General features: G+C 48.1%; 1 protein-coding gene across 2 annotated transcripts in view; it reads right to left on the bottom strand.

Moving 5' to 3' along the window:
• Positions 1–21,325, bottom strand: part of CAPN9 (calpain 9) — a 46,174-nt gene that overhangs the window by 15,664 nt on the left and 9,185 nt on the right. For both annotated transcript variants that reach the window (XM_008526742.2, XM_070569090.1), the window contains exons 3-11: positions 20,115–20,233; positions 17,497–17,630; positions 11,961–12,129; positions 10,914–10,997; positions 8,478–8,563; positions 6,183–6,260; positions 2,649–2,809; positions 1,469–1,626; positions 1,092–1,300 (exon numbers count right to left, since the gene is read on the bottom strand). In XM_008526742.2, the coding sequence (XP_008524964.2) occupies positions 1,092–1,300; positions 1,469–1,626; positions 2,649–2,809; positions 6,183–6,260; positions 8,478–8,563; positions 10,914–10,997; positions 11,961–12,129; positions 17,497–17,630; positions 20,115–20,233 (1,198 nt within the window). The remainder of the gene's footprint in view (positions 1–1,091; positions 1,301–1,468; positions 1,627–2,648; positions 2,810–6,182; positions 6,261–8,477; positions 8,564–10,913; positions 10,998–11,960; positions 12,130–17,496; positions 17,631–20,114; positions 20,234–21,325) is intronic.

The following is a 21,325-nucleotide window of genomic DNA, read 5'->3' on the forward strand; positions in this document are numbered from 1 at the left end:
GGGAAATTTTTTCCATGAAGTAACTGATAGAAAATAATTTTGTTGACATTGCCCAGGAGAGGTGGCAGAATGTCAGGAATGTAAAACAGTAGGTGTAGTATAAGCACCAGACCATTAGCTTTTTTGATGGCAATGTAAGTGCCTGACATTAAACTTTCGATTGGTGAGGTGTCCACTTCAAGGGAATTCATTTCAGATAAACAGATTGCCAGCTACACAACCGGATAAAAGAGCCAGGCCACCTCCCCCAGGAAGTTCCCTTTTGTTGGGAAAGCTCTGGTTGACCTAGATAACTGACCGCTTGCTTTTCCCTTCCTGTGCTTTAATTCCTGCTCTTATATTTTAAATTCACCAGAAAAGAGTGAGCCCACGAAACCCTAGGCTCCCCACCCTCGACCCCAATAAAAGCGGAATGCCAGGTCCGCTCTGTCTCTCTCTCCCTATGACATTGCCCTGTGGTCCCAGGCTTGCTGTGTGTCTTCCAGGACTTCTGAGTAGTAAACCTTATTTTTTCAAAGTTCCCTCATGGTGGTTACTGAGGTGTGTCTTACAATCATAATAAGCACCACAAGGGCCGGTCCAGCCACAACATAGGCTGGGAAATGTCTGTGGGGGCTCGCCACACCAGGTCCCAGCCAGAGCCTCAGGCATTCTTCGCCAATAGCCTCACTATCTATGGGCTGAGACCAACTGCAACAACACGCCAACATTTATTTAAACGGGAGCTGAAAGAACGTGCCATTTTTGAACCTTGCAATAGCCACTGACTTCATTGTGCACAGAAATAAGTCTACCATCCCTAAATGTGGCTCCTACTCTAGAAGCTTCTTGGTAACAGGATCTGGAAAACGAAGGGCTCCACCCTTCAGCTGGAGAGAGCAACTTTTTAATAGTTTGTCTGGAGGAGGGGAGGAGTGAAACTAAAGCGGAAATGTATCCTGCTTTGCGAACTGATTGAGAAACCCTCCTGCCTGGTTTCTCAGGTCAATCATGGAAAAGGCAGGAACGGGGTCATGGCTCCAACAGACCCCTGGTGACTTCTCTGTGAAGGAACCACTAAATGAAGAGGGACTCTTGAACCTGTTACTCACTGGGTAATGGCTTTCTTCTCGGAAAAGATCCTCAGGCAGAAATCGGCTTCCTGATGGGGCTCAAAAGTGCTGGGAATCAGGATGTATTCCCCAGGAGGCAGCTTGAAGCGGTCGGAGACTTCTCTCAGGTTGATGAAGGTTTTGCTTCTGGCCTGGGAAGCGTGGTATCTGAAGAAGTCCTTGCTCAGGTGTTCGTCTTTGCCGGGGCACTGTGGCGGGGAAGCAAGGGGGGCGGTTTTTCTCGGGAGGACTGCTGATCTTGGCTCCTTGGACACAGTTTGGGGTCTGGCCATTGAGTCTCAGGCATGAAGCCAAGGAGGAACTGAGGATTTAGAACCCAGAGGGTGGACTGTGAAGAGCAGTCTGTTCCTACCCACCTTGTAAATGGCATAGCCGATGGTCAGCACATTGGCACCAAATCTCTTGAGTTTCCTTCGATCTTTCTGCATCAGGGCTACAAGGAAAGTGCACTCCTCCTGTCCCTCATCTGTCTCAGTCAGGGACAGTTTTATTTGTGGATTGGTCCAAAAGGTATCTGCCATTTGAAAGACACAGGTTATTTCCCTTTCCTTTAACAAAACACAAAAGACACACACACACATATACTCACTCACGCTTCCCTATCGACCTCCACCACAATCTCCCAAACCTGAGAAAATAATTTCTTCTCTCCCCCTTCTGATCGCCTTCTTGCCCTAATTTCCATAAGCCACTATGAGAGGGCGAAGCGTTCTCCCTTTCGTCTCCACCTTCTTTTGAACCATTTCCCATGCAGTCTTTCAAAGACATTCTTCTAGGTCTAGTTGGCTACAGTTTGTTCCATCTTATTCTTTCCATTTGGCATTTCAAGGAGAGGGCCGTGCACTGTGGCTGTCCCCCAGCATCTTTTCAATGGTTGTGCAATTTGAGCAGAGTGCCCCTCACTCCCAGCTCCAAGGGTGAACTCGGATTGGTCTATGCTGGTCCCTCTTGCCTCGGAGAATTAGAACAAGGCCAGTCAGCCCACAGCATTCACCAAGAAATTTCAAGGAATTCCTAGTTAGAGGGAAGCTGAGGACTTTTGTTTAACGACCCTTAGGAATTGTCATTGAGCATTTCAGTGAGGGCTCGGGAAGCCTTGCATGCTCTGGCAGCCCCCCTCTGACTACAAAGAAATCCAGACAGTGGAAGAAGACAACAGAGGAAAGAGGGCAGAACAGAGAATTACAAACAAATGGGCTGATAGAACTATGCCCGAAGCCCGCCTACTTCTCCTCTGAACTTTTCAATTATGTGGGACAATAAACCCTTTTTATTGCTAAACTAGTGTGAGTTGTGTTTTCTATTACTTGTAACGGAAAATAATCCAAGCGGTAAAACAAGGGAATTTCTCCAAGCAATTCTTATCCAACTTCCTGCTAAATTCCCGCAGCCTTCTTTTCCCAGTCAGCCCTGAAATCCCATGGTCTGACTCCACGTTTCAGGCTTTCTCTAGGGTCTTGGCCCTGATCCATTGATGGCCCCTGGTTGGACGGGACACTTGGGAATGACAGAGAGAATGACAGGCAGACTACCAACCCAGGAAATTGCGGCAGCCCCCAGCTGTGGAGCCCCGCACCCAGCTTCCTTGATGGACCATCACCTCCCATTTGTGGAGAGCACCCTCCTCCAGGGCATCCGGAGTGAGGTTGCAGATCTCTACTTTGTCAAAATGGGCCTTGAAGTCCCTAAACGCCATCCTGCAACCAAGTGGACAGAGACAATGCATAAGAGGTGATGGTCACGACATGGTCCATTCATTCATTCAATCATCTAACCAACAATTATCCAGTGCCTGCTCCTGTCTTCAAGGAGTGGGGAGACCTCAGGTGTGGGGAGACAGAAAATATACACACAGGCACAAAAGGCAAAGAAAGGTTAAAAAAAAGGTTTAAAATGGGGGAAAAAAGTAAAAACTTAGGCTGACTATATATAAATGCTACAAAGAAAAATAAAGTAAGGTGAAGGATGAGCGTGCAGGGGTGGGCGCCATTTTAAACAAGGAGGTAAGGAGGACCTCACTGATCAGATGTGGAAACCTGAAGCATGGGGGACGGGGCACAGTGGCTCTCTGGGGGTTCCAGGCAGAGGGAGAGCAAGGTCCTGAGATGGGTAACTGCTTGATGTGCTCAAGGAACACCAGGAAGACCAATGAGGTGGCACGAGGTGGCAGAAAGGGATAAGATCCAAAGATATTGATGGGTCAGGCAGGTCATCATAACGTTTCTGGCTTTGACTCCGAGAAGATAAAGAGCCATGTGAAGGTGTCAAACACAGGAGTAACATGACCCATGGCTGCTGTGTTGAGAAGAGACTTCAGCGGGCACAGAGCCACCAGCTGGGAAGTTAGTCCATCATCCCGCTGAGAGATGAGGGTGAGTCAGTCCAGGCTGGTAGGAGATTTGAGACATCTTCTGAAGGTAGATCCTACAGGACCTGCTGATGGATTGGATGTGGGGGAGGAGAGAATGAAAAAGAGTCAAGATGTTTGGTTTGAGCAACTGGAAGGATAGAGATGAGGGGAAGGCTGTTTTGGAGCAAGTTCGGGAGAGAAGCTCAGACGTTGAGGTTTGGACATGTTAACTTGGGCTGTCTATTAGATATTCAAGAGGACTGTCAAGTAGGCAGTTGAGTATATGGATCTGGAATTCTGGGAAAAGGAGCTGAAGACACAAACCTGGGAGTTATCAATGTACAGACTGTCTTTAAACTCATGCAACAGGGTGAGATCACCTAAAGAGTGGGAGTAGATAGCGAAGAGGGGGCTCCTTGGACTGAGCACTGGGGCACTTCAGTGCTAACAGGTTAGGAGACTAGGAGGGACCAGGACAGGACCTTGAGAAGGAGCCCAGGAAGCAGGAATCCAGGGAGCCCAGTGGCAGCCTTGTCAGTGCTGCTGAGGGATCGAGATGACTAGATTCAGCCAAGTGAGAGCCTATGGTGTCCTTGGTGAGGGCAGGTTCCATGGCATGATGAGCCACACACCATAGCTGAGGGGAGTCAAGAGAGTGAGGGCAGAGAACTGGTGAGTTTTGCCGTAGAGCAGAGGAGAGAAATGGGTTGGTGGCTTGAGTGGGTCAAGAGAGGTTTTTTTCCTTTGAAATAGGTGAAATTATAGCATTGGAATGCTAATGTAAATGATTCAGTAGAAGGGAGAGAATTCATAAATAAAGGGAGCCAGAAAGTTGCAAGAAGTATGTCCTAGAATGGGTGAAAGATGAAAATGGGAAGAGATGGGCTTTTGCGTCAAGATCCCTGGAGGAAAGGCTCCTTACCCAGAGAGCTGATGACTTTAATACCGTGCCCTGCCTGGGGCAGTTTCAGGCCCAGATGTCAGGGGCAGCTCCTTGAAGAAGGGCAGATGTGGTAGGGGCAGGGCAATGGATCGACCGCAAGGACACTCTTCTCTGCTGGGCCTCTCACTGTCCATTTCCTCATTTCCTCTGCCCCATTTCTCCTTCCTTCTGTGTCAGACCTTGCTTCCACTAGCTTCCACCTTCCACTAGCCTCTCACACTCTGGTTCCTCCCTCCTGCTCATAATTGCCAATTTGGGGGAGGATACTAATGCCAGATCTCAGCTTTTTTCTGCAAGTTCTGCTGTTTTCATGTAACTCATTAACCCAGAGACTCTGTACACAAAATTTAAGGTAAATTTGTCCCTAATTTCTGATTCAACAGATTGTCAATCTCTCAAAACACCTTGCCTGTTTTCCACAGATTTCTCTGACTTATGACCTCATGGTTCCCAATGCAGAGAGGGCTAGCAGGCCACCAAAGTTCATACACTAGGATGGACCAAGGACAGCACCCCACCCGCTCCATCTAGGGCAGGAGGTCAGCAGTGATGTGTGTTAATTCTGGGCCAAGGCTCTTAGGAAGCAGGGATGTCTTCTCCAATCTTTCATTTTCCATCTTCTTGCAGATGAGTTTCCTGCGGATGACTGTGTGACGCCAGGGGATGGTGGAGCCACACAACGGAAGGAGCTTGGGTCCTTGAACCACTGCATGGAGAGCCACCCACAGGACAGGAAGGTCCTCCTGCACTGTTGCAATGAGTGAGAAATAAACTTTGTTGCATTTGAGTCTTTGTATGTTTTGAGACTATTTGTTACAGCATCTGGTGTTATCCTGAGTCAGGTGCCTGGAAGTATGGAATCATCATAACAGATTTCTAAAACATGTGATGTCAGCTTAGCAGTTGGGCCGGAGGTTGAAAGGCAATATTAGGGATGGAAAATGGATATCCATGTTGTGAACGGCAAAACATTTGATAAAAATGTTGTTTGTAAAAATATGGAAAACAGAACAAACGCCTAATAAAGCTGTGCTCTAGGGAAAAAGAATAGAAAAAGCTGGAATATTAGTGTGTGCAGGATTTGGCTTGTTGCATTTAATAAGGTGTTAGAAGAAAGAAGTGAACTCTGGTAGGAACTGACTGGTTTGAGCACATGAAAATGAATAGAACCAGAAATCAGAAACCTGTGGTCCTCCAGGGTTGGAAGAGCCAATTGTTTCTAGATCCCACAGGAAAAATAAGACTGAAAAAAGCTTCTAGAGTTGAAGGCCCATTAAAAATGCTCAGTTAAACAAAGAGATTCAGCCCTGTGGGAAGTCCAGATTAGGAATGCATCCTTCTTCCTTAGGTCTGTATTTTTAGATGCTCTCAAGGCAGCTGCCTTCGAGGGTCTGCCACCAAGCTGGGCCTCGAGAGAATGGACTCTGAGCAGCAGGCTGCCTGTCTTCAAATTCACCGTGCAAACTTGGATGACAGAGAATGCAGACAGGGATGCTGGGCTGGAGACCAGAGGCTCTGCTCATGTTTTCTGGATCTGACTAACCCTCTTGAAACCCTTAAATAAACCCGGAGATGGGATGAGTCCCTCACACACGACAGATTAAATTTTCTGCTGACAGGGATGAATATGAAGGATTGGAGACAGATGTATTTGATTTACCCAAAAAAATAAAATAAAAATAAAGAAAGATGGTGCTCCCTAAACCCAAGGTCCTGGGGCAAGTTCACATCCACTATGCAGTTAATACAGAAATGGAAACAGACATGAGCACTGTACCAGAATTCCCCATCGTCGAGGGCAGTGTGACACAGGCGTCTTTGCTCAGCTGGGCTGACGGAATGCCACTCAGAAGAACTAGGAGTGAACAAAGTCAGCGTTTAGGTAGAGGGTCGTGAACAGTGGCCAGAACAACCCCGGCCTTGGGGTGGGGGAGTGCCCCTCCCTAAACCGTGGTTTGCAGTATGTGAGGAATTGATCCTGGTCAGTGACTACTCACTGGGCCCCAGAAACGTGCCAGGGGATCCAGAGGCTGGTCAGAAAGCACATCTCCAAATGCAGCTAATGGGACCATCTGGCCCTCCTCCGTAGGAGACTATCATGGGACCGTCGCAGGAGTTGAACACCAGCAGAGAAGCAGAAAGAACCCACTGGAAGCCACAGTGGACTGAAATGTGTGACCTGGAGCACTTGACTACTCCTCTTCGTTTATAAGGTGACACTTTGAAAAGTGACAATAATTCCTTATGTTCACCCACGCTCGACATCTGATGTACCAGCTTCCTTCTTTACGTGACCTCCCTGGGAAGCCAGGTAGAGTTTTGTGACATATACGTGCCTGTCCTAGGGACAAGAGGGCTCAGGTGAGCAGCCGCCCACTCTCCTCCAAACTCAGGAGTTCCGCCCCCAAGTCCACTGTGTCTCTGTGAGCCCACAGCCGCCTCCAAATAGAAGTTCAGATTGAGTCCCTGCCCTGTGGTGCCATCCCTGTGTGGCCACCTCATCTACACCCTATAGATCCTGACTCCATGGGGAGGACTCAGGAGATCCGAGTGAAGGACTCAGGAGGAGCATCCCTCCAGGTCCCTCGCGCCGGGGTCAGAAGAGCGGACCTAAGAGCCATTATTTTCTTTCTGAGCCGTCACCCTCCAAGTGGCTCACACCCAGAAAATGGGCCTGACAGGCTAAGCAGCACTTTCTGCCCTGTTCTCCTAACAGCCAGGGGCAGGATCACGATGGGAACCGGCCTTCTGTCACTCCCAGGCTGAGTGGGGGGAGAGGCGAGCTTGTTTCCAGCCTTGACTCCAGTAAAAACACACTTTCTTTATGTCTCCCTCTGCGTGTTTCCCAGGAGAAGGAAAAAGGGGCCCTTATCCTTTTACAGACCGCATTCTCTAAATCAAGGAACTCCACAGCTCTATTCACTATATGAAGCAGTCTCATTAATTTTGGTTTCAACATTTCTGTTCTTTCCATTTCCGCCAGGAGAGGGAGGCCGATCTCTTCCCTCCTCTGATGTTGGTCTGCTCTGAATCAGTCTCTGACAATGGCCCACAGTTCTGAGAAGGCGGAAGCCAATTGGGGGGATCAGGGGGGACGAGAGGTCATGCTGGGGGGCGGGAGGGATGGGACACAAGAGCAGCCATGTGGAGGACAAGCAGTCCTGGAAATGTGTTCTGGGCCCTCAGGCTGGAGTCTGATTAATAAAGACGAACACCAATGGTTGGTGGCCTGGTGGCTTTGTCTGAGCTGAGGACAAACACCGGCTCAGTTTTCCTCAAGTTCTAGACTTGCTGCAGGGCTCCTCAGAGCCCCACAAGCCATGGATGGGCCAGGGTAGTGGTGGTGGGGAGCCCAAGGGGCAGAGGCCCCAGCCGAGGGAGGAGGGAGTGAAGGAGAGACAGCTCAGGTGGGCCCTGCCTATGGATGTCTAAACATCCCCTGAGGCTAGTCACCTGGGCCACTTCCCAAGGGATGAGGAGGGGACACATATCAAAAATGCAGGCCTACCTTTGTAATTGGGGACCAAATAAATAACCCTGGTTGACTGCTCTGTCACGGATGAATTTCCTCTTTCACTTCTATTTCTCTTCTAAGCCACTGGGCATCTGGCCCATGGTCAGTGCCCATTAGAGAGAACCCTACAATGACCTGCTTGGCAATATTTCATGGATCCTCACCCCAAAACACTCATTGCCACCCATACCTCCATCCTAAACACACACACACATACACACATGTGCACATTGCTTATTACAGCTACTCATATGAGAGATAAAGCCTTTCACATGGGGATATGAAATATCCCGTGGGAAGGAATATGTTCACTGACATAAATACAATTCTATGAAAGTTAAAGAGTCATTATAAGAGTCTTCAAGTTTGGGCCCGAGGGCTGGAAGGGGAGGAAGTAAGGCCACCCAGAAGCAGGACAGGACCCCGAATAAGAGCCAGCAGGGAACTGTAGACAAACTACTCCTCCTTCACACGTCTGAACAAGCCAGCCATGGCCCCACAAGCCCCATAAGCAGCAAGAAGGAGGGGACCCACCAGAGAGACAGGGCGGGGACTGACCTGTCGCTCCAGGACCCGTTCCACTCCACGTGACCCCAAGGGTTCCGGACTCTGATGAGTTCGATTTTCTGGCCTCGGCAGTTTACCTAGAAGAGAAAAGCATTGGGAAACATGAAATGATGAATTCATCCATGAGCTCCAGAGTGGGTCCTCTCCAGCCAGGGCTGCCTTTACTGGAAGTGTCGTCTACAACACACTAAAGAGGTGTCAAAACTCATCAATTCTTAACTGGCTCTCAGGATTTTCTAATTCCTATTGAACACAATGGCTAGCATCACCAATGATATTATATTAATTTCCCCAGAATGGGTATGCTCCATCTGGGAAATGGAGTAGAACTGTAATTAACATGAAATTAGTCCACGTCAGTCTTCAAATGCGTGAGCTTTCTCTCCAGATCGGGATCTCCCCAGAGGCAGGGGTCAAGTCTTATTTGTCTGTGTGTCCTCAGCATCCAGCACAGTGAGTGGTAAAGAGTAATTTTTGGAAGTGCTCATGGAACCATTACTGAGTTTTCTTCATCCTTAGCATCTTATTCACAGGAGAACGATAAGAATATAAGCACATGCTGGGAATTGAAACAACAACAATAAACAAAAAAACACTTCTAAGTCTTCTAAATCCAACATTCTCCCCCTTTCAGGTGTCACATGAAGATCTCTGCTGTTCACACTGAGAAGCCTTGAGCCTGTAAAGACGGATGATTCAGCCACGTCCTTGAACACTCTGCCCTGGAGCAGGAAAGAGGACCAGCGCATTTTAGAAAGATCTTGGAGGAAAGAGAGTGGAAATAAAAGACTTCTATTCATTGACAACCCAGAAATTTTAGCTCTCAGAGCACTTTATCCACATGCATTTGACACAAATTATAATTTTGATGCGTAAAAATAATTTAAGTTAGTATAACCTCTCCAGAGTTCAAGATGCAGCCTGTAGTTCACCATTTAAGAGGTTCATTGATTGAAATGTTCAGGGAAGGTAAATTCCTTATAGGTGGAGAGAAAGCAAAAGGAACTGAACAGAGATGATGGAAGAATTCTGTTGTTACCTGGAGTAATATTTAGAAGATCTAACATTAAAAACTGTGTGCCTACTCAAGTGAGTGAATGGCAAGGCACGCACGTACAGACAGAGAAGCAGGGACCAACACAAAGAGCTAAAATTCTGAAGAATCCAATTGCATCTCCCACCGTGAACACTCTTCTCACAAACCGCAGTGGGGAGGAAGGCCAGGGCTTCCTCCTGTGTCTCTACTCCTTGCTCGTTGGGAGTGTGTTACTCAAAACATGGGCAGTAACCGGAGGAGACCGGACGCACCTGTGTCCTCTACATACTGGGTTTGAGACTTGTCCAGGAGAGGCATGGGGGCAAAGAGGGGGGCAAAGTCAGGTTTGGACTTCACTGATTGAACCTGAGAGGGCGCAACCCTTAGCTTGTCTTCCTCTGTCATCTCCTCCTCTTCCCTTCTCTTTCTCATGAGTCCTTCAAGGAGCTCTCCTCCCAACCAAACACTCACTAGAAGCCAGAACAATGCTGTGTGGGGGTCTAGGTGGCCCCCAGGGATCAGTTCCGCCCTGGACTTCAGCTGCAAAGACTAGGATTTGTGACGGTTAGTTTTATGTGTTAACCTCACCGGGCCACGGGGTGCCCAGGTATTTGGTTGTATTTGGTTGGTTCTGGGTGTGTCTGTGAGGGTGTTTCTGGATAAAATTAGCATTTGAATCAGTAGACTGAGTAAAGCAGATGGCCCTCCCTATGTGGGTGGGTCCCATCTAATCAGCCGAAGGTCTGATAGAACAAAAAGGCAGAAGAGAGAATTCACGCTCTCTGCCTGACTGCTGAGTTGGGACATCGGTCTTCTGCTCTGAGACTGGGACTTATACCATTGGTTCCCCTGGGTCTCAGGCTTTGGAGTTAGACTGGAGCTACATCACTGGCTTTCCTGGGTCTCCACTTACAGATGGCAGGTCATAGGACTTCTCAGCCTCCGTAATCACGTAAGCCAATTCCTCATAACAAATCTCTCTACATATATATATATATATATATATATATATATATATATATATATATATGTATATGTATATGTATATGTGTATATATATGTATATGTATATATATGTATATATATAGCCTATTGATTCTGTTTCCCTGGAGAACCCTCACTAGCATAGGACTGATGTGGAATGAGGGAAGAGAAGAAAAAACAAAGACCGGGTTTTCACACCTGCTAAACAAGTTGGGTCCTGTGGTGGAATCACATGTTTCTCTCTTTCCTGCTTTGCTGTTTTGAATTCCAGCCTGCCTCCTTTAGATGAGACATTCTCTGAAATGTCTGAAAGTGTGGTTTAAACTGCGACACACTAAATCAGTATAAGCAACTAGCATTGTCGAGTCTATCCGTGTACTCTGTCAGCAGGGGTTCATGTCGCCTACCTGGTCAATTCCCGTCACAGTGTAGGCATGACCCTTAATGAGACCGAAAGGCGTCCGGGCTTCAGATTCTGCAGCATTTCTGATCTAAAACATGAAAAGAGCAATGTTGAACCCATTGTGTAAGTCAAGCCTTCCCTACCTGGCCAGACCCAGCTCTGTGCCTGGCCCGGCCACGCCTGCTCCCCCAAGTGAGGGCTGTGTGCCTGGAGCATAGAAAATGGGTACACAGGACACCCCTAAGATGGTTAGCAGTGACATACAGCAATTGCCCATCTCTTCCCAGGGTGAGGAGACTCTCATTCCCAGATCAGACTCCAATGAAAAGTTGACTCTTCTGCCCATAAACAGAACAGCTTGAAAATCCCCATCATGCAGCACAGCACGAGACAGACGCACAATCACATAAGCAGAAGAGACGATGAGAAGCATATAACAGTATTACATACAGCCCCATGCCACAGACTTCAAAATGGAGAGGAAATGGATAATTTAGTAGCAAAGAATAAATTCCCAAGGTTAATCCAAGAAGAAATAGAAAACTTGAATAGGTTTCAAAAAATAGATGAAGTAAAATGATATGTGCATTTGTATGCATAAAGAAATCAGAAAACAATACTGTTTGATTTCTATCTATTGATATATTTCTTCAGGATATATGAAGTGAGAAAAACAAGTCTCAGAAGAGTATATAGGAAGATTCCATTTAGTACAATCAACCCCCTCCAACCTTCGTGTTTGTGTACATCTGTGCGTGCCTGTTTGTACGAGCAAGGAGAGTAGTATGAAGGGCGCACCCCAGGTATCACGGGGTAGGACTCGGGGAGGAGATAAAAATTTGCCTTTATACATAATCTCAGGATTGTTCCACCTGACACAGCAAGTATGGCTTGCCTTTCTAATTTGAAAAACATTAAACACTTTTGTTTTAATTAAAATAAACATTGACACCCCAACAAGTGATACCCTTCCTTGCATGTGGCCAGGGCACCTGGCTTAGACCTCCAGCCCTGGAACAGCACCTGAAATGTGAGCAAGCGAGCGACTTACATCAATGGAGCAGCCCACCAGAGAGCTCCTCTTCAGGGCCTTCTCTAGAATCTCATAGAAGTTCTCTGGAGCCTCTTTAGTTTCGAAGGTCTCTGCTACACCCCCCGTGAAGTCTTCCATGGCCTCGATGGTGTTGCCCCCCTTCAGAGCCTCGTAGCTCCCGTTCAGCCTATAAGGGCAGCAAGAAGGCATGGAAACTGCTGCAGGGAACAAGGAAGGCCACCAGGTGGCACCCCTTAGCCTGAGTTTTCCCAACTTAGTTCTGAGAACCATCTCCAAAGGCTTGCCCCAGCAGGATAGGGAGGAGGAAGATGGGAAGCAGGGAGGGGGTTTACTTGGAGGAAACAAGAGATCCTGAGCTCTCTGCGAGATAGGCAGTGTGGTGTGCAGGTAAAGAGCCTGGACTCTGGTCCCTAAGTGGCTGCAGGTTCAAGTGCCAGCTCTACCACTTACAAGCCGAGTGATCTTGGGCCAAGTCACTCACTTGGTGTTTCAGTTTCCTAATGTGCAAAATGAGGGTGATGGTTGTATGCTCCCTCCTAGGACTGCCATGAGGTTTAAATGAATCTCTCTCTCTTACTCCCGTTCAGGGGTCTGACCATGAGGGTGTTGGTTATACGTAGACAGAGAGAGAATTGAAGACTTCTCTCTTCCTTTCTGGTCTCACATACTCCCAATCATTTTTCCTCATAGTCTTCTCTTTTACTAATATGACTCTGTGTGTGTGTGTGTGTGTGTGTGTGTGTGTAGATACTTTGCTTGAATTTTAAAATAAACTTTTCCACTTATAAGAGTTTTAGATTTATAGAAAAACTTGCAAATAGTAGAGAGAGTTCCCATATACCCCTCACTCAGTTTCCCTTAATGTTAGCATCTTACATTAGTATGGTACATTTGTTACCTGACTGAACCCATACATTATTATTATTCAAGGCCACACTTTCTTCATATTTCTTTAGCTTTTACCTAACATGCCTTTTCTGTTCCAAAATCCCATCCAGGGTATCATATCATGTTTAGTCCTCATGTCTCCACAGACTCCTCTTGGCTATGACAATTTCTCAGACTTTCCTTGTTTTTGGTGACTTTGACGGTTTTGAGGAATACTGTCAAGTGTTTTGTAGAATGTCCCTGGGTTGAGATCTGTCTGATGCTTTCCTCATGATTAGACTGGAGTTATGGAATTTGGGAGAGGAAGACCACAGATGTGACGTGCCCTTCTGACCCCATCAGGGGTACACACTGTCATCCTGACTTGATGCTGCCTTGACTGCCTGGCTGAGGTGGTGTCTGTCAGGTTTCTCCACTGTGAAGTTCCCTCTTTCTGCCCTTTCCACACTGTCTCTTTGGAAGGACTTCACTTTGCGCAACCCTCACTTAAGGAGTGGGAAGACATGCTCCACCTTCTTGAGGGCGGAGAGTCTGTCACGGACTAATTGCCCTGAGGAACTCAAGGGAGGTTTCGGAGGCATTTAACTGTTTCTCCAATTGTTTTTTTGTTGTTGTTATGTTAAGAGATGCAACCACCAACCACCTTGAATCAGACTGAGGCCACTGCAAGAGCAGTGCCTGCACAGGTGACCATAGCATGTGGTGTACGTGGAAGCAGGTTTTCCAACTGAGCCTGTGCAAGAAAATACCTCCCTCTCCCTTTTGAATATTCATTCCCCATCCGAAATAAAAGGCCTCTGCTTTCCCAGCTCAGGGAGCCACAGCTTTGGAAAAGATTCCACATGGTCTCCTTATTTGCAGCAAATAGATTTTACTTTGTGTGACAACTACTTCTGGTGAAGGCTCTGATTTCAACTTACCAAGAAGCAGACCCACTTTGGTTTGGTATCACATCTACATAAGGCACTTGGAATTCTTCTACATGGCAGACTTGCCTCTTCTCCCCTATTTATTTATATCAGTATGGATTCACGGATATTTATTTTATACTGTGGTTTATAATAAATACTATTTTACTTAATTTGCGGCTCAAATTGTTCCAGCTTTGGCTATTTCCAGCGGCTTCAGTTGGCTCCTGTGTCCCTTTGACATGATCCCATCAGGTTGTGTGTGTGTGTGTGTGTGTGTGTGTGTTTAAACCATGTCCTCAGTTTCTGTCACTACAAGATGCTCTAGGCTCATCTTATGTATTTCCCGCCCCAGTCCTAGAATCACCCTTATCTCCGAGGAGCCCTGGTTCCTTTTATTGGAGAAGAGTTTTAGAAACCAAGACCTGAGAATAAGGAGTGCTTGTTGCTATGGGATTGTCATTGCTTCTAGGCCCTCTCAGCTGACAAAGCAAGGAAATATACGTATGCATACTAAGCCATGTATATATACATATAACCATAAATATAGCTATATGTAACCATTCCTATTGAACTAAACATGAGTTTATACTGATGTCTCCAACTCTAATTCACTACCACATGTGTCATTTTAGCCTCCCCTCCGTGCTTCTGTGTAACCTCTCACTCCAACAATGAGAACCTGGCTTCCACCATCTGCCATCTATTTACTTGTTTGATTCAGTACATGTATCATGAGATCATAACTGCTGTCCTGTACCCTTGTGAGAAACAACTTTATCAGCCAGAGTACAATGAATGCTTATGTACAATTTCTCTTGATTTAATCTTACAGACTCCACTTATTTCCAAAGTTACTCAGGTCAGCACCTTTCTCTCCTACCCCTTCAGTGAGTTTGCTTCATAGATCTGTAATGCAGTTAGATTGTTTTGTCATAGTCTGCATTTCATCTTGGGATCCCCCATCCCCCCCTACATGATTTTTTTAATTCACATATATTAAGGTACACTCTTTATGCCATTAAATTCTACGGGTTTGATAAAGACAAATGCATGGTGTCATGTATTCACCATTAAAGTATCATACAGAACAGTTTTACTGCCCTAGGAAAAATTCCCTGTGCTGCACATATTCATCCTTTCCTCCCTCCTTCTCTCCCCGCTGAACCCCTGTCGACCACGGATCTTTTTACCATCTCCATAGTTTTGCCTTATTCAAAATGTCATATAATTGAAATCACACAATACGTAGCCTTTTTCAGATTGGCTTCTTTCATTTAGCAATACACATTTAAGATTCCTTCACATCTTTTCATGGCTTGATAATGTAACCACAGGATCAGGAACAGAACTTGCCACTCCAAAATATGCCCCTTTGGTATAAGAAGTATTTTGGGCTGATTATTTTTTTAAAAACAGCAGACCCAGGGAAAGCTCTGCAGACTTGGTAGAAGCTACCCATTTGTAAGGGAAATTTACATTTATAGGAGAAATCTCCATAAGGGGGCCTTCCTCTCTGTGCCAGGAAGGAGAGAAGACTAAATCTCTAGAAACTCTGATCAAGAAAGAAGGCATTGACTTAAATCTACAGAACAACTTTGCCCTTGTTTACTGTGCTGATCTCATCTTAACAACAGAACGTCAACACTAGTTTTCAGGGGTGGGGAGCCAGCCAGGAGCATGCACAGAAGAGAAAATCTTGATCTGCCAATCAAAACTCATCCTGCCAGTGCTTCTGCATACCAGCCTGCCCTCCCTAATCCCTTAAGCCTTACTCTATACCCTGGATCAGGGAGACAGAGCTGAGAGCTTTCCTTCTGTCTCCTTACCAGTCAATTGCATAATAAACTTTCTTCCCTCGAAGACCGGTGTACCACAGTTGGCTTCCGTGTGCATTGGACGGAGAGAGCTTTTGCTCAGTAACAATAACTCATTGCTTTTTATCACTGAATAATATTTCATTTTCTGGATTAACCATAGTTTGTTTATCCATCCATGTTGAAGGACATCTTGGTTGCTTCCAGTTTGGGCAATTATGCCTAGTGGTGCTATAAACATTTGTGTGGACATAAGTTTTTATCCAACTCATTTACCAAGGAGTGCAATTGCTGGATCACTTGGTGGGAGTATGTTTAGTTTTGTAAGAAACTGCCAAATTGTCTTCCAAAATGGCTGAACCATTTTGCATTCTCACCAGCAAAGAACGGGAGTTCCTGTTACTCCATGTCCTCGTGTGTGTAGTGATATTTCATTATTGTTTCGGTTAGCAATTTTCCAATGACAAATGATGTTGAACATCTTTCTATGCGCTTATTTGCCATCTGTACATCTATTTTGGTGAGATGTCCTCCTGACCGTTTTTGGCCTCTTTTAATGACCAAAAAATAAACAAAGATTTTCTTTTTAGGAAACCTATTCTTTACTCTTCTCTCTGAGGCAAAGGCCTTAGTTTTCACATTCTGTTGAATCCCACCAGCTGGAGCTCTTGGCCCAAACCTTCTGCACAGCTGCAGGGGGAGGGTTTCCCTATGCCGGGCTCACTGAGAATGAAGCTGTGCCCTGCCCAGCTCTGGAGAGCGCAGGAGCTGGCCCTGGAGAGGAGCCTGCTGAGGTTCCCTAATGGGGGGCTCACTGAGGGGCAGAGTGGGGGCTGGACTTCCCCAGCTGTGCCTGGAAGGAGCCACCCTCTGCTCCCCTCCAGCCTGTCCGATGGCACTGAGGGCATCTGCACAGGCCCGGGGCGGGGGGCAGGTGGGCAGGGGGCACCTGTGCTTTTTCTTTGATGGCTTTAATTCTTTCCTGCTGATTTCAAGGTTAATTTAACCCAGTTTACCTTGACTTTATTTTGCCACTTGTGTGCCCCCCTTGGAGGTAGAAGCATGACTCTCCTTCCTGGTTCCATCTCTGAGGACCTGAGACGGGCTCCCAGGGGAGATCTGCTGTCATCTGAACTCAGAACTCAGACTGCTGTGGCCTTTCGTGGCCAAGCTGGTGGGCTGGCAACCGAGAGCACTGGAGGGAACTGAGGCCAACAATGCTGCTTCCGTTTCAGTAGTACGAGGTACCTAGACTGGTCAAATCCACAGAGACAGGAAGCAGAATGGTGGTTGGCAGGGGCTGAGGAGAGGGGTGAGGAGTTAGTGCTTAAAGAGCACAGACCTTCAGTTGTTCAGGATGAAACAGTTCTGGAGAGGGATGGCGGTGAGGGTTGCACAGCAACGTGAATGTACTTAATGCCAGCGAACTGTACACTTAAAAATGGTTAAGATGGCAAATTTTACCACAGTTTTTTTTAAAAGAGAAAGGAAGGAGCATTCTAAAGGGAGAAAAATTGATGTCTCGATAGCCATGTGGTTCAAAGCCCGGACTCTTGAGCTACGAAAACGTTTTAGGAAGTATGGAGAACCAAGTGTTGTCAACACATCCAGAATTTCCCTCTGCTTACCCTCCCAGATCTTTCAAAGGCCAGATTCGTGATGCAGGGAGAGAAAGGGGACATATGTCACCTCTATGCCCGAGGATGGGCACACCTAGGCCATGACAGGAAAGCTGCTCCAGCCGCTCCTTTTCCACCTCCAACACTGACTGAGCCCTAAGCAGGTGGGCCCCGCCGTGCAGCACCTGTAAACCCAGAGCTTCAGTCCCCCTGCTCCATAGAAGCTCCATGAAAAGGCCTGGGGAATAGAGACCAGGCTTCCTGAGACAGGGACCTGCCCACGCCGGGAGCCGGCACTCACTTGGCATATGCTTTTTCCAGCAAGGCGCTCCAGAACTCATTGTGGTCAGCGGAGTGGAGGAAGATCAAGCGGTCCCTGAAGGTGGGCAGTCGGTCATCGATCACCACGTCCAGCCACTCACTGTGCTGCCAGAACTGTTACCATGGGTGGAGATGGAAATTATGGGAGTAAGTAACATGAGAGGTCCAGCCCCATCTCTAAGTGTTTCTCACTTTGCTTTTTCTCCCTCGGACCAAACTGCCTTTACAGCCTTGAGGAACACTGCCCGTGGCTTCCTTGGTGGGGCCACCTGGACCGTGTCCACTAAGCCACATGCTGAGCACCCCACCCCACCACCGACATTGGCTCAAAGACTTAGTGTCGACCTATCAAAGCCAGAGGCAAGCAGGACAGGACCCACATGTGGACACTCTATGGTGCTCTGAATTAGTTCTTCTCTTTCACAAGAAAAAGGTGGTGTGTACGTGTGGTCTGTTCTTGCACAGCTCGGTTCTCTGTGCTTTTCTACCACCCAGCTTCAGCTTCTGTCTCGGATCTTCCTTCACCTTGAGTTTCCTCCTCGCCCGGAGGCAGAGCCTCTGAGACTGACTTTTTGGCCACTCACACACAGAGAGAGGGAGTGAGACAGGTGGACACTCAGGCCAGGTGTGCGGATGTGAGGCGAGTGTGCATGTGCATATATGTGTGTGTGTGCTCTTGCATGCTCAGATGCATGTACCTCTGTGTGTGTTTGTGCACGTGTCTGCGTGTGTTTGTGTGTGTGCATGCATGTGTGTGAGCATGTGCATATGTTTGCACGGATGTGTGTGTGTTCTTTCTCATTCCATTGGCCTGAGAGAGATGCTAAGTTGAGAAGAAAGAGAAAGTCAGAAGAGGAGGGGAGCCATTTACTGACAGCTTTGCGGTGGCATCCTGAGTGTCTATGTCAATGAGTCAAACCCAGTCAGACTGGGCCAACCTGGTGCCTGGCGCAGGTTGTGTGTTTTCTTTTTTTTGGGGGGGGGGGGGGCGTGGGAAGATTAGCCCTGAGCCAACATCTGCTGCCAATCCTCCTCTTTCTGCTGAGGAAGACTGGCCCTGAGCTAACATCCGTGCCCATCTTCCTCTACTTTATATGTGGGATGCCTGCCACAGCATGGCTTGCCAAATGGTGCCATGTCCGCACCTGGGATCTGAACTGGCGAACCCTGGGCTGCCGCAGCGGAATGTGCACACTTAACCGTTGTACCACCGGGCTGGCCCTGGTTGTGGGTGTTTTAAGGAATACTCCCTCAGGCTCTCTGTGATGGGCCCTCAGTGGTATGTCAGGGGGAGTGCCACTGATACTGCCACCTGTCCCAGCTGGGCTCCTCCTTGGGGGCTTTGCCCGGGCACCTCACCCTCCCAACATGTCACCTCAGGCTGTCTTGGGGGTAATGTGACTTCCAGGTCTGCAGAGGCATTGATGGGGCAAACGTTTAATGGCTGGGCCTGGGCCTCAGGACTTCCTGAAGAGGGGCAGGGCTGCAGGGAGCTCAGGGCTGGCCTTCCAGGGGAGAGCTGGCTCAGAGGGCCTTTTGGGGTGGCAGAGAGATGCCCCCCCAGCCCAGAGGGCTCTGCCGACCTCCCGCCCCAGCACACCTGTGCTGTGGCTGAGGACAGCAGAGGACCCCTGAGGAGGGACGTTTATTTCCAATGCCCTGCATGTGACTGACAGGGCCCCAAGAAGACCAACCCCCGCCTGATCAGAGGCAGCTCTGAGCAGCAGTAAAGGCCACCAGAGTCAAAACTCAGATTGCAGGCCTTCGGGACGGAAGGGACGGGGCTGGCCAGGGCATGGTGGCTTGTGAGGAGAAGGTGGTGATGCCTGGGGCAGGGGGGAAGGGAGTGTCTGCTGTGTGCCCGCTGGGCCGCCTCCTTTGTAGGATCTCTTTTGTTCTATGAGAACCCCGCAAGGTTAGCATCAGTCTCTCCTTTTTCCAGAGAGCATATGACGGCCCAGTGTCACTAAGAAAACTGCCTCAGGTCACCCACTGAAGGAGGTGCAAGGGCAAGTTTCAAACCTGGTCAGAGCCTCCACAAGGACTGGGGGTGGGGAAAGTGGGTGAAAAGGGAAGGGGAGAAAATGGGTAACAAGCTCCCAGGGAGCCCCGCCCGAGTATGGCTCCTCACTCGTCCCCCACGGGATCCCGGCAGAGGATGGTTCTGCGTTTCTCTCAGCTTTTATTTTTTAAACTCACTCATGTCTCCAAATCTATATTTCTTCGATAAGGAGAATCTCTCCATTTATCAGACATAATCCAGTTCACAAAAGGCATAATTGTTTTAGGCCATTTATGCTTAAAGCACAAGAAATTCCAAATGCTAAAACCCTTAACAAATGGACCTCCAGATTTGCAAGGTGGCCCTTCAATTTCACTGTACGCTTTCTGAAAGGATTTGCCACAGACGCCCACTCTGCCCTTCTCGGGCATGTAGAGGTTACCCCACGACAGAGCAGGTGGGGGCGCTGTGGGGTGCGGGGCTCTTGCACAAACAGGCTCACATCCCTCCCAGGGTCACCAGGAAGCTAAAGAGGTCCATGCGTGCATCACTTTGGGCCCCAGGGAGGTGAGTCCGCTGGCCACGCTCCCTCTCACCTGGAAATGGAATATCCCAGCATAACCGGGGCCGAAGCCTTGGTCCTGGGGGACCACTCTGGCCAGCGCTTTCTCATTCAGCGTCAGGGAGGCAATGGCAGCCAACAGCCAGCAGTCGCCTGCAAAATGAAAGCCATGAATCACAGTTTCCATGGCTACTTCACAGGAAATGGGACTACTCTGTGCCAGAAGGAGCTGTGTGGCGTTCCAGATGTGGCCACATCTTTTCTGCATTTAAAAACATGGACAAAATACCAACAAATACCTCTGTCCTCCCTCAGCCTCCCTTCCCGGCTCTTCCCCCGCCTAGTTTATCATAAACAGCTGTCATTGTCTTGGCAACATTATAGGATATGCTTACTTGGGTTACAGACCCACGCTCCATTATGCATCAGCTCTGTGGAATTCCAGCAACTTCCTTCCAGAGGCCCAAGGCAGTGTCAGCGTGGGCCGGGTGAGCTGACATTTCACAGATGCAGCCCAAGCAGGTCTGTGGCACTTGGGGGGCCTCAGAAAGAGCCCCCTGTGGTGCCTGGAGAGCACATTTCTGGGACTGAGCCCCCTCCTCAGCCCAGACTCAGTTTAGTTATAGATAATGGTAGCTCCATGGGCATTTGCTTTCAGTTATCTCGCATTTTCAAGATTTGTTGGATAACCTACTGATTTCTCCAGTGTCTTCACCTTAACACACATCTAAAGGAAAGCTCAAGAGTGAAGTCAAACACCAAGGAGTATGTTACCTGTGTCATACCAGACTCCCAGATGTATTCGTTTGCTCTCCTTGAGAAGGGAACGAACCCCTGGTACAGCTTAGCAGCCTTTTAGACTGCTTATGAAATGTGTGACAGCAGATATCTGGAAGTACCCATCTAACTGACAGGACCAGTTTTATCCCACATCTATTTGTTTTCAGTAGAGAACACCACTGTCGTTGGAACTCGTGACCCCATCACACTCAGTTTGGCTTTCTCGGCGTTCACATCTCTGGAGAGTACCACGTCCCACTGGACTTGGGTCATGTCACTGACCCCTTTCTGGTTGTTGTACACAGGCAAGAAGACTCACAGAGGACCTAGTGTCAGGAAAGCTGCTTGAGAGTCGCTCTGCCTCTGGCTTTCCCTAGGGTGTCGCCAGCAGAGGGCAGGCCGCTGGTTTCTAAAGCATCAGCTGGTCTTGGGTAGCCTCAGTTCCAGCCTCGGGGAGATTCTGAC

Source organism: Equus przewalskii, chromosome 1 (assembly GCF_037783145.1).
Source record: "Equus przewalskii isolate Varuska chromosome 1, EquPr2, whole genome shotgun sequence".
Taxonomy (NCBI): domain Eukaryota; kingdom Metazoa; phylum Chordata; class Mammalia; order Perissodactyla; family Equidae; genus Equus; species Equus przewalskii.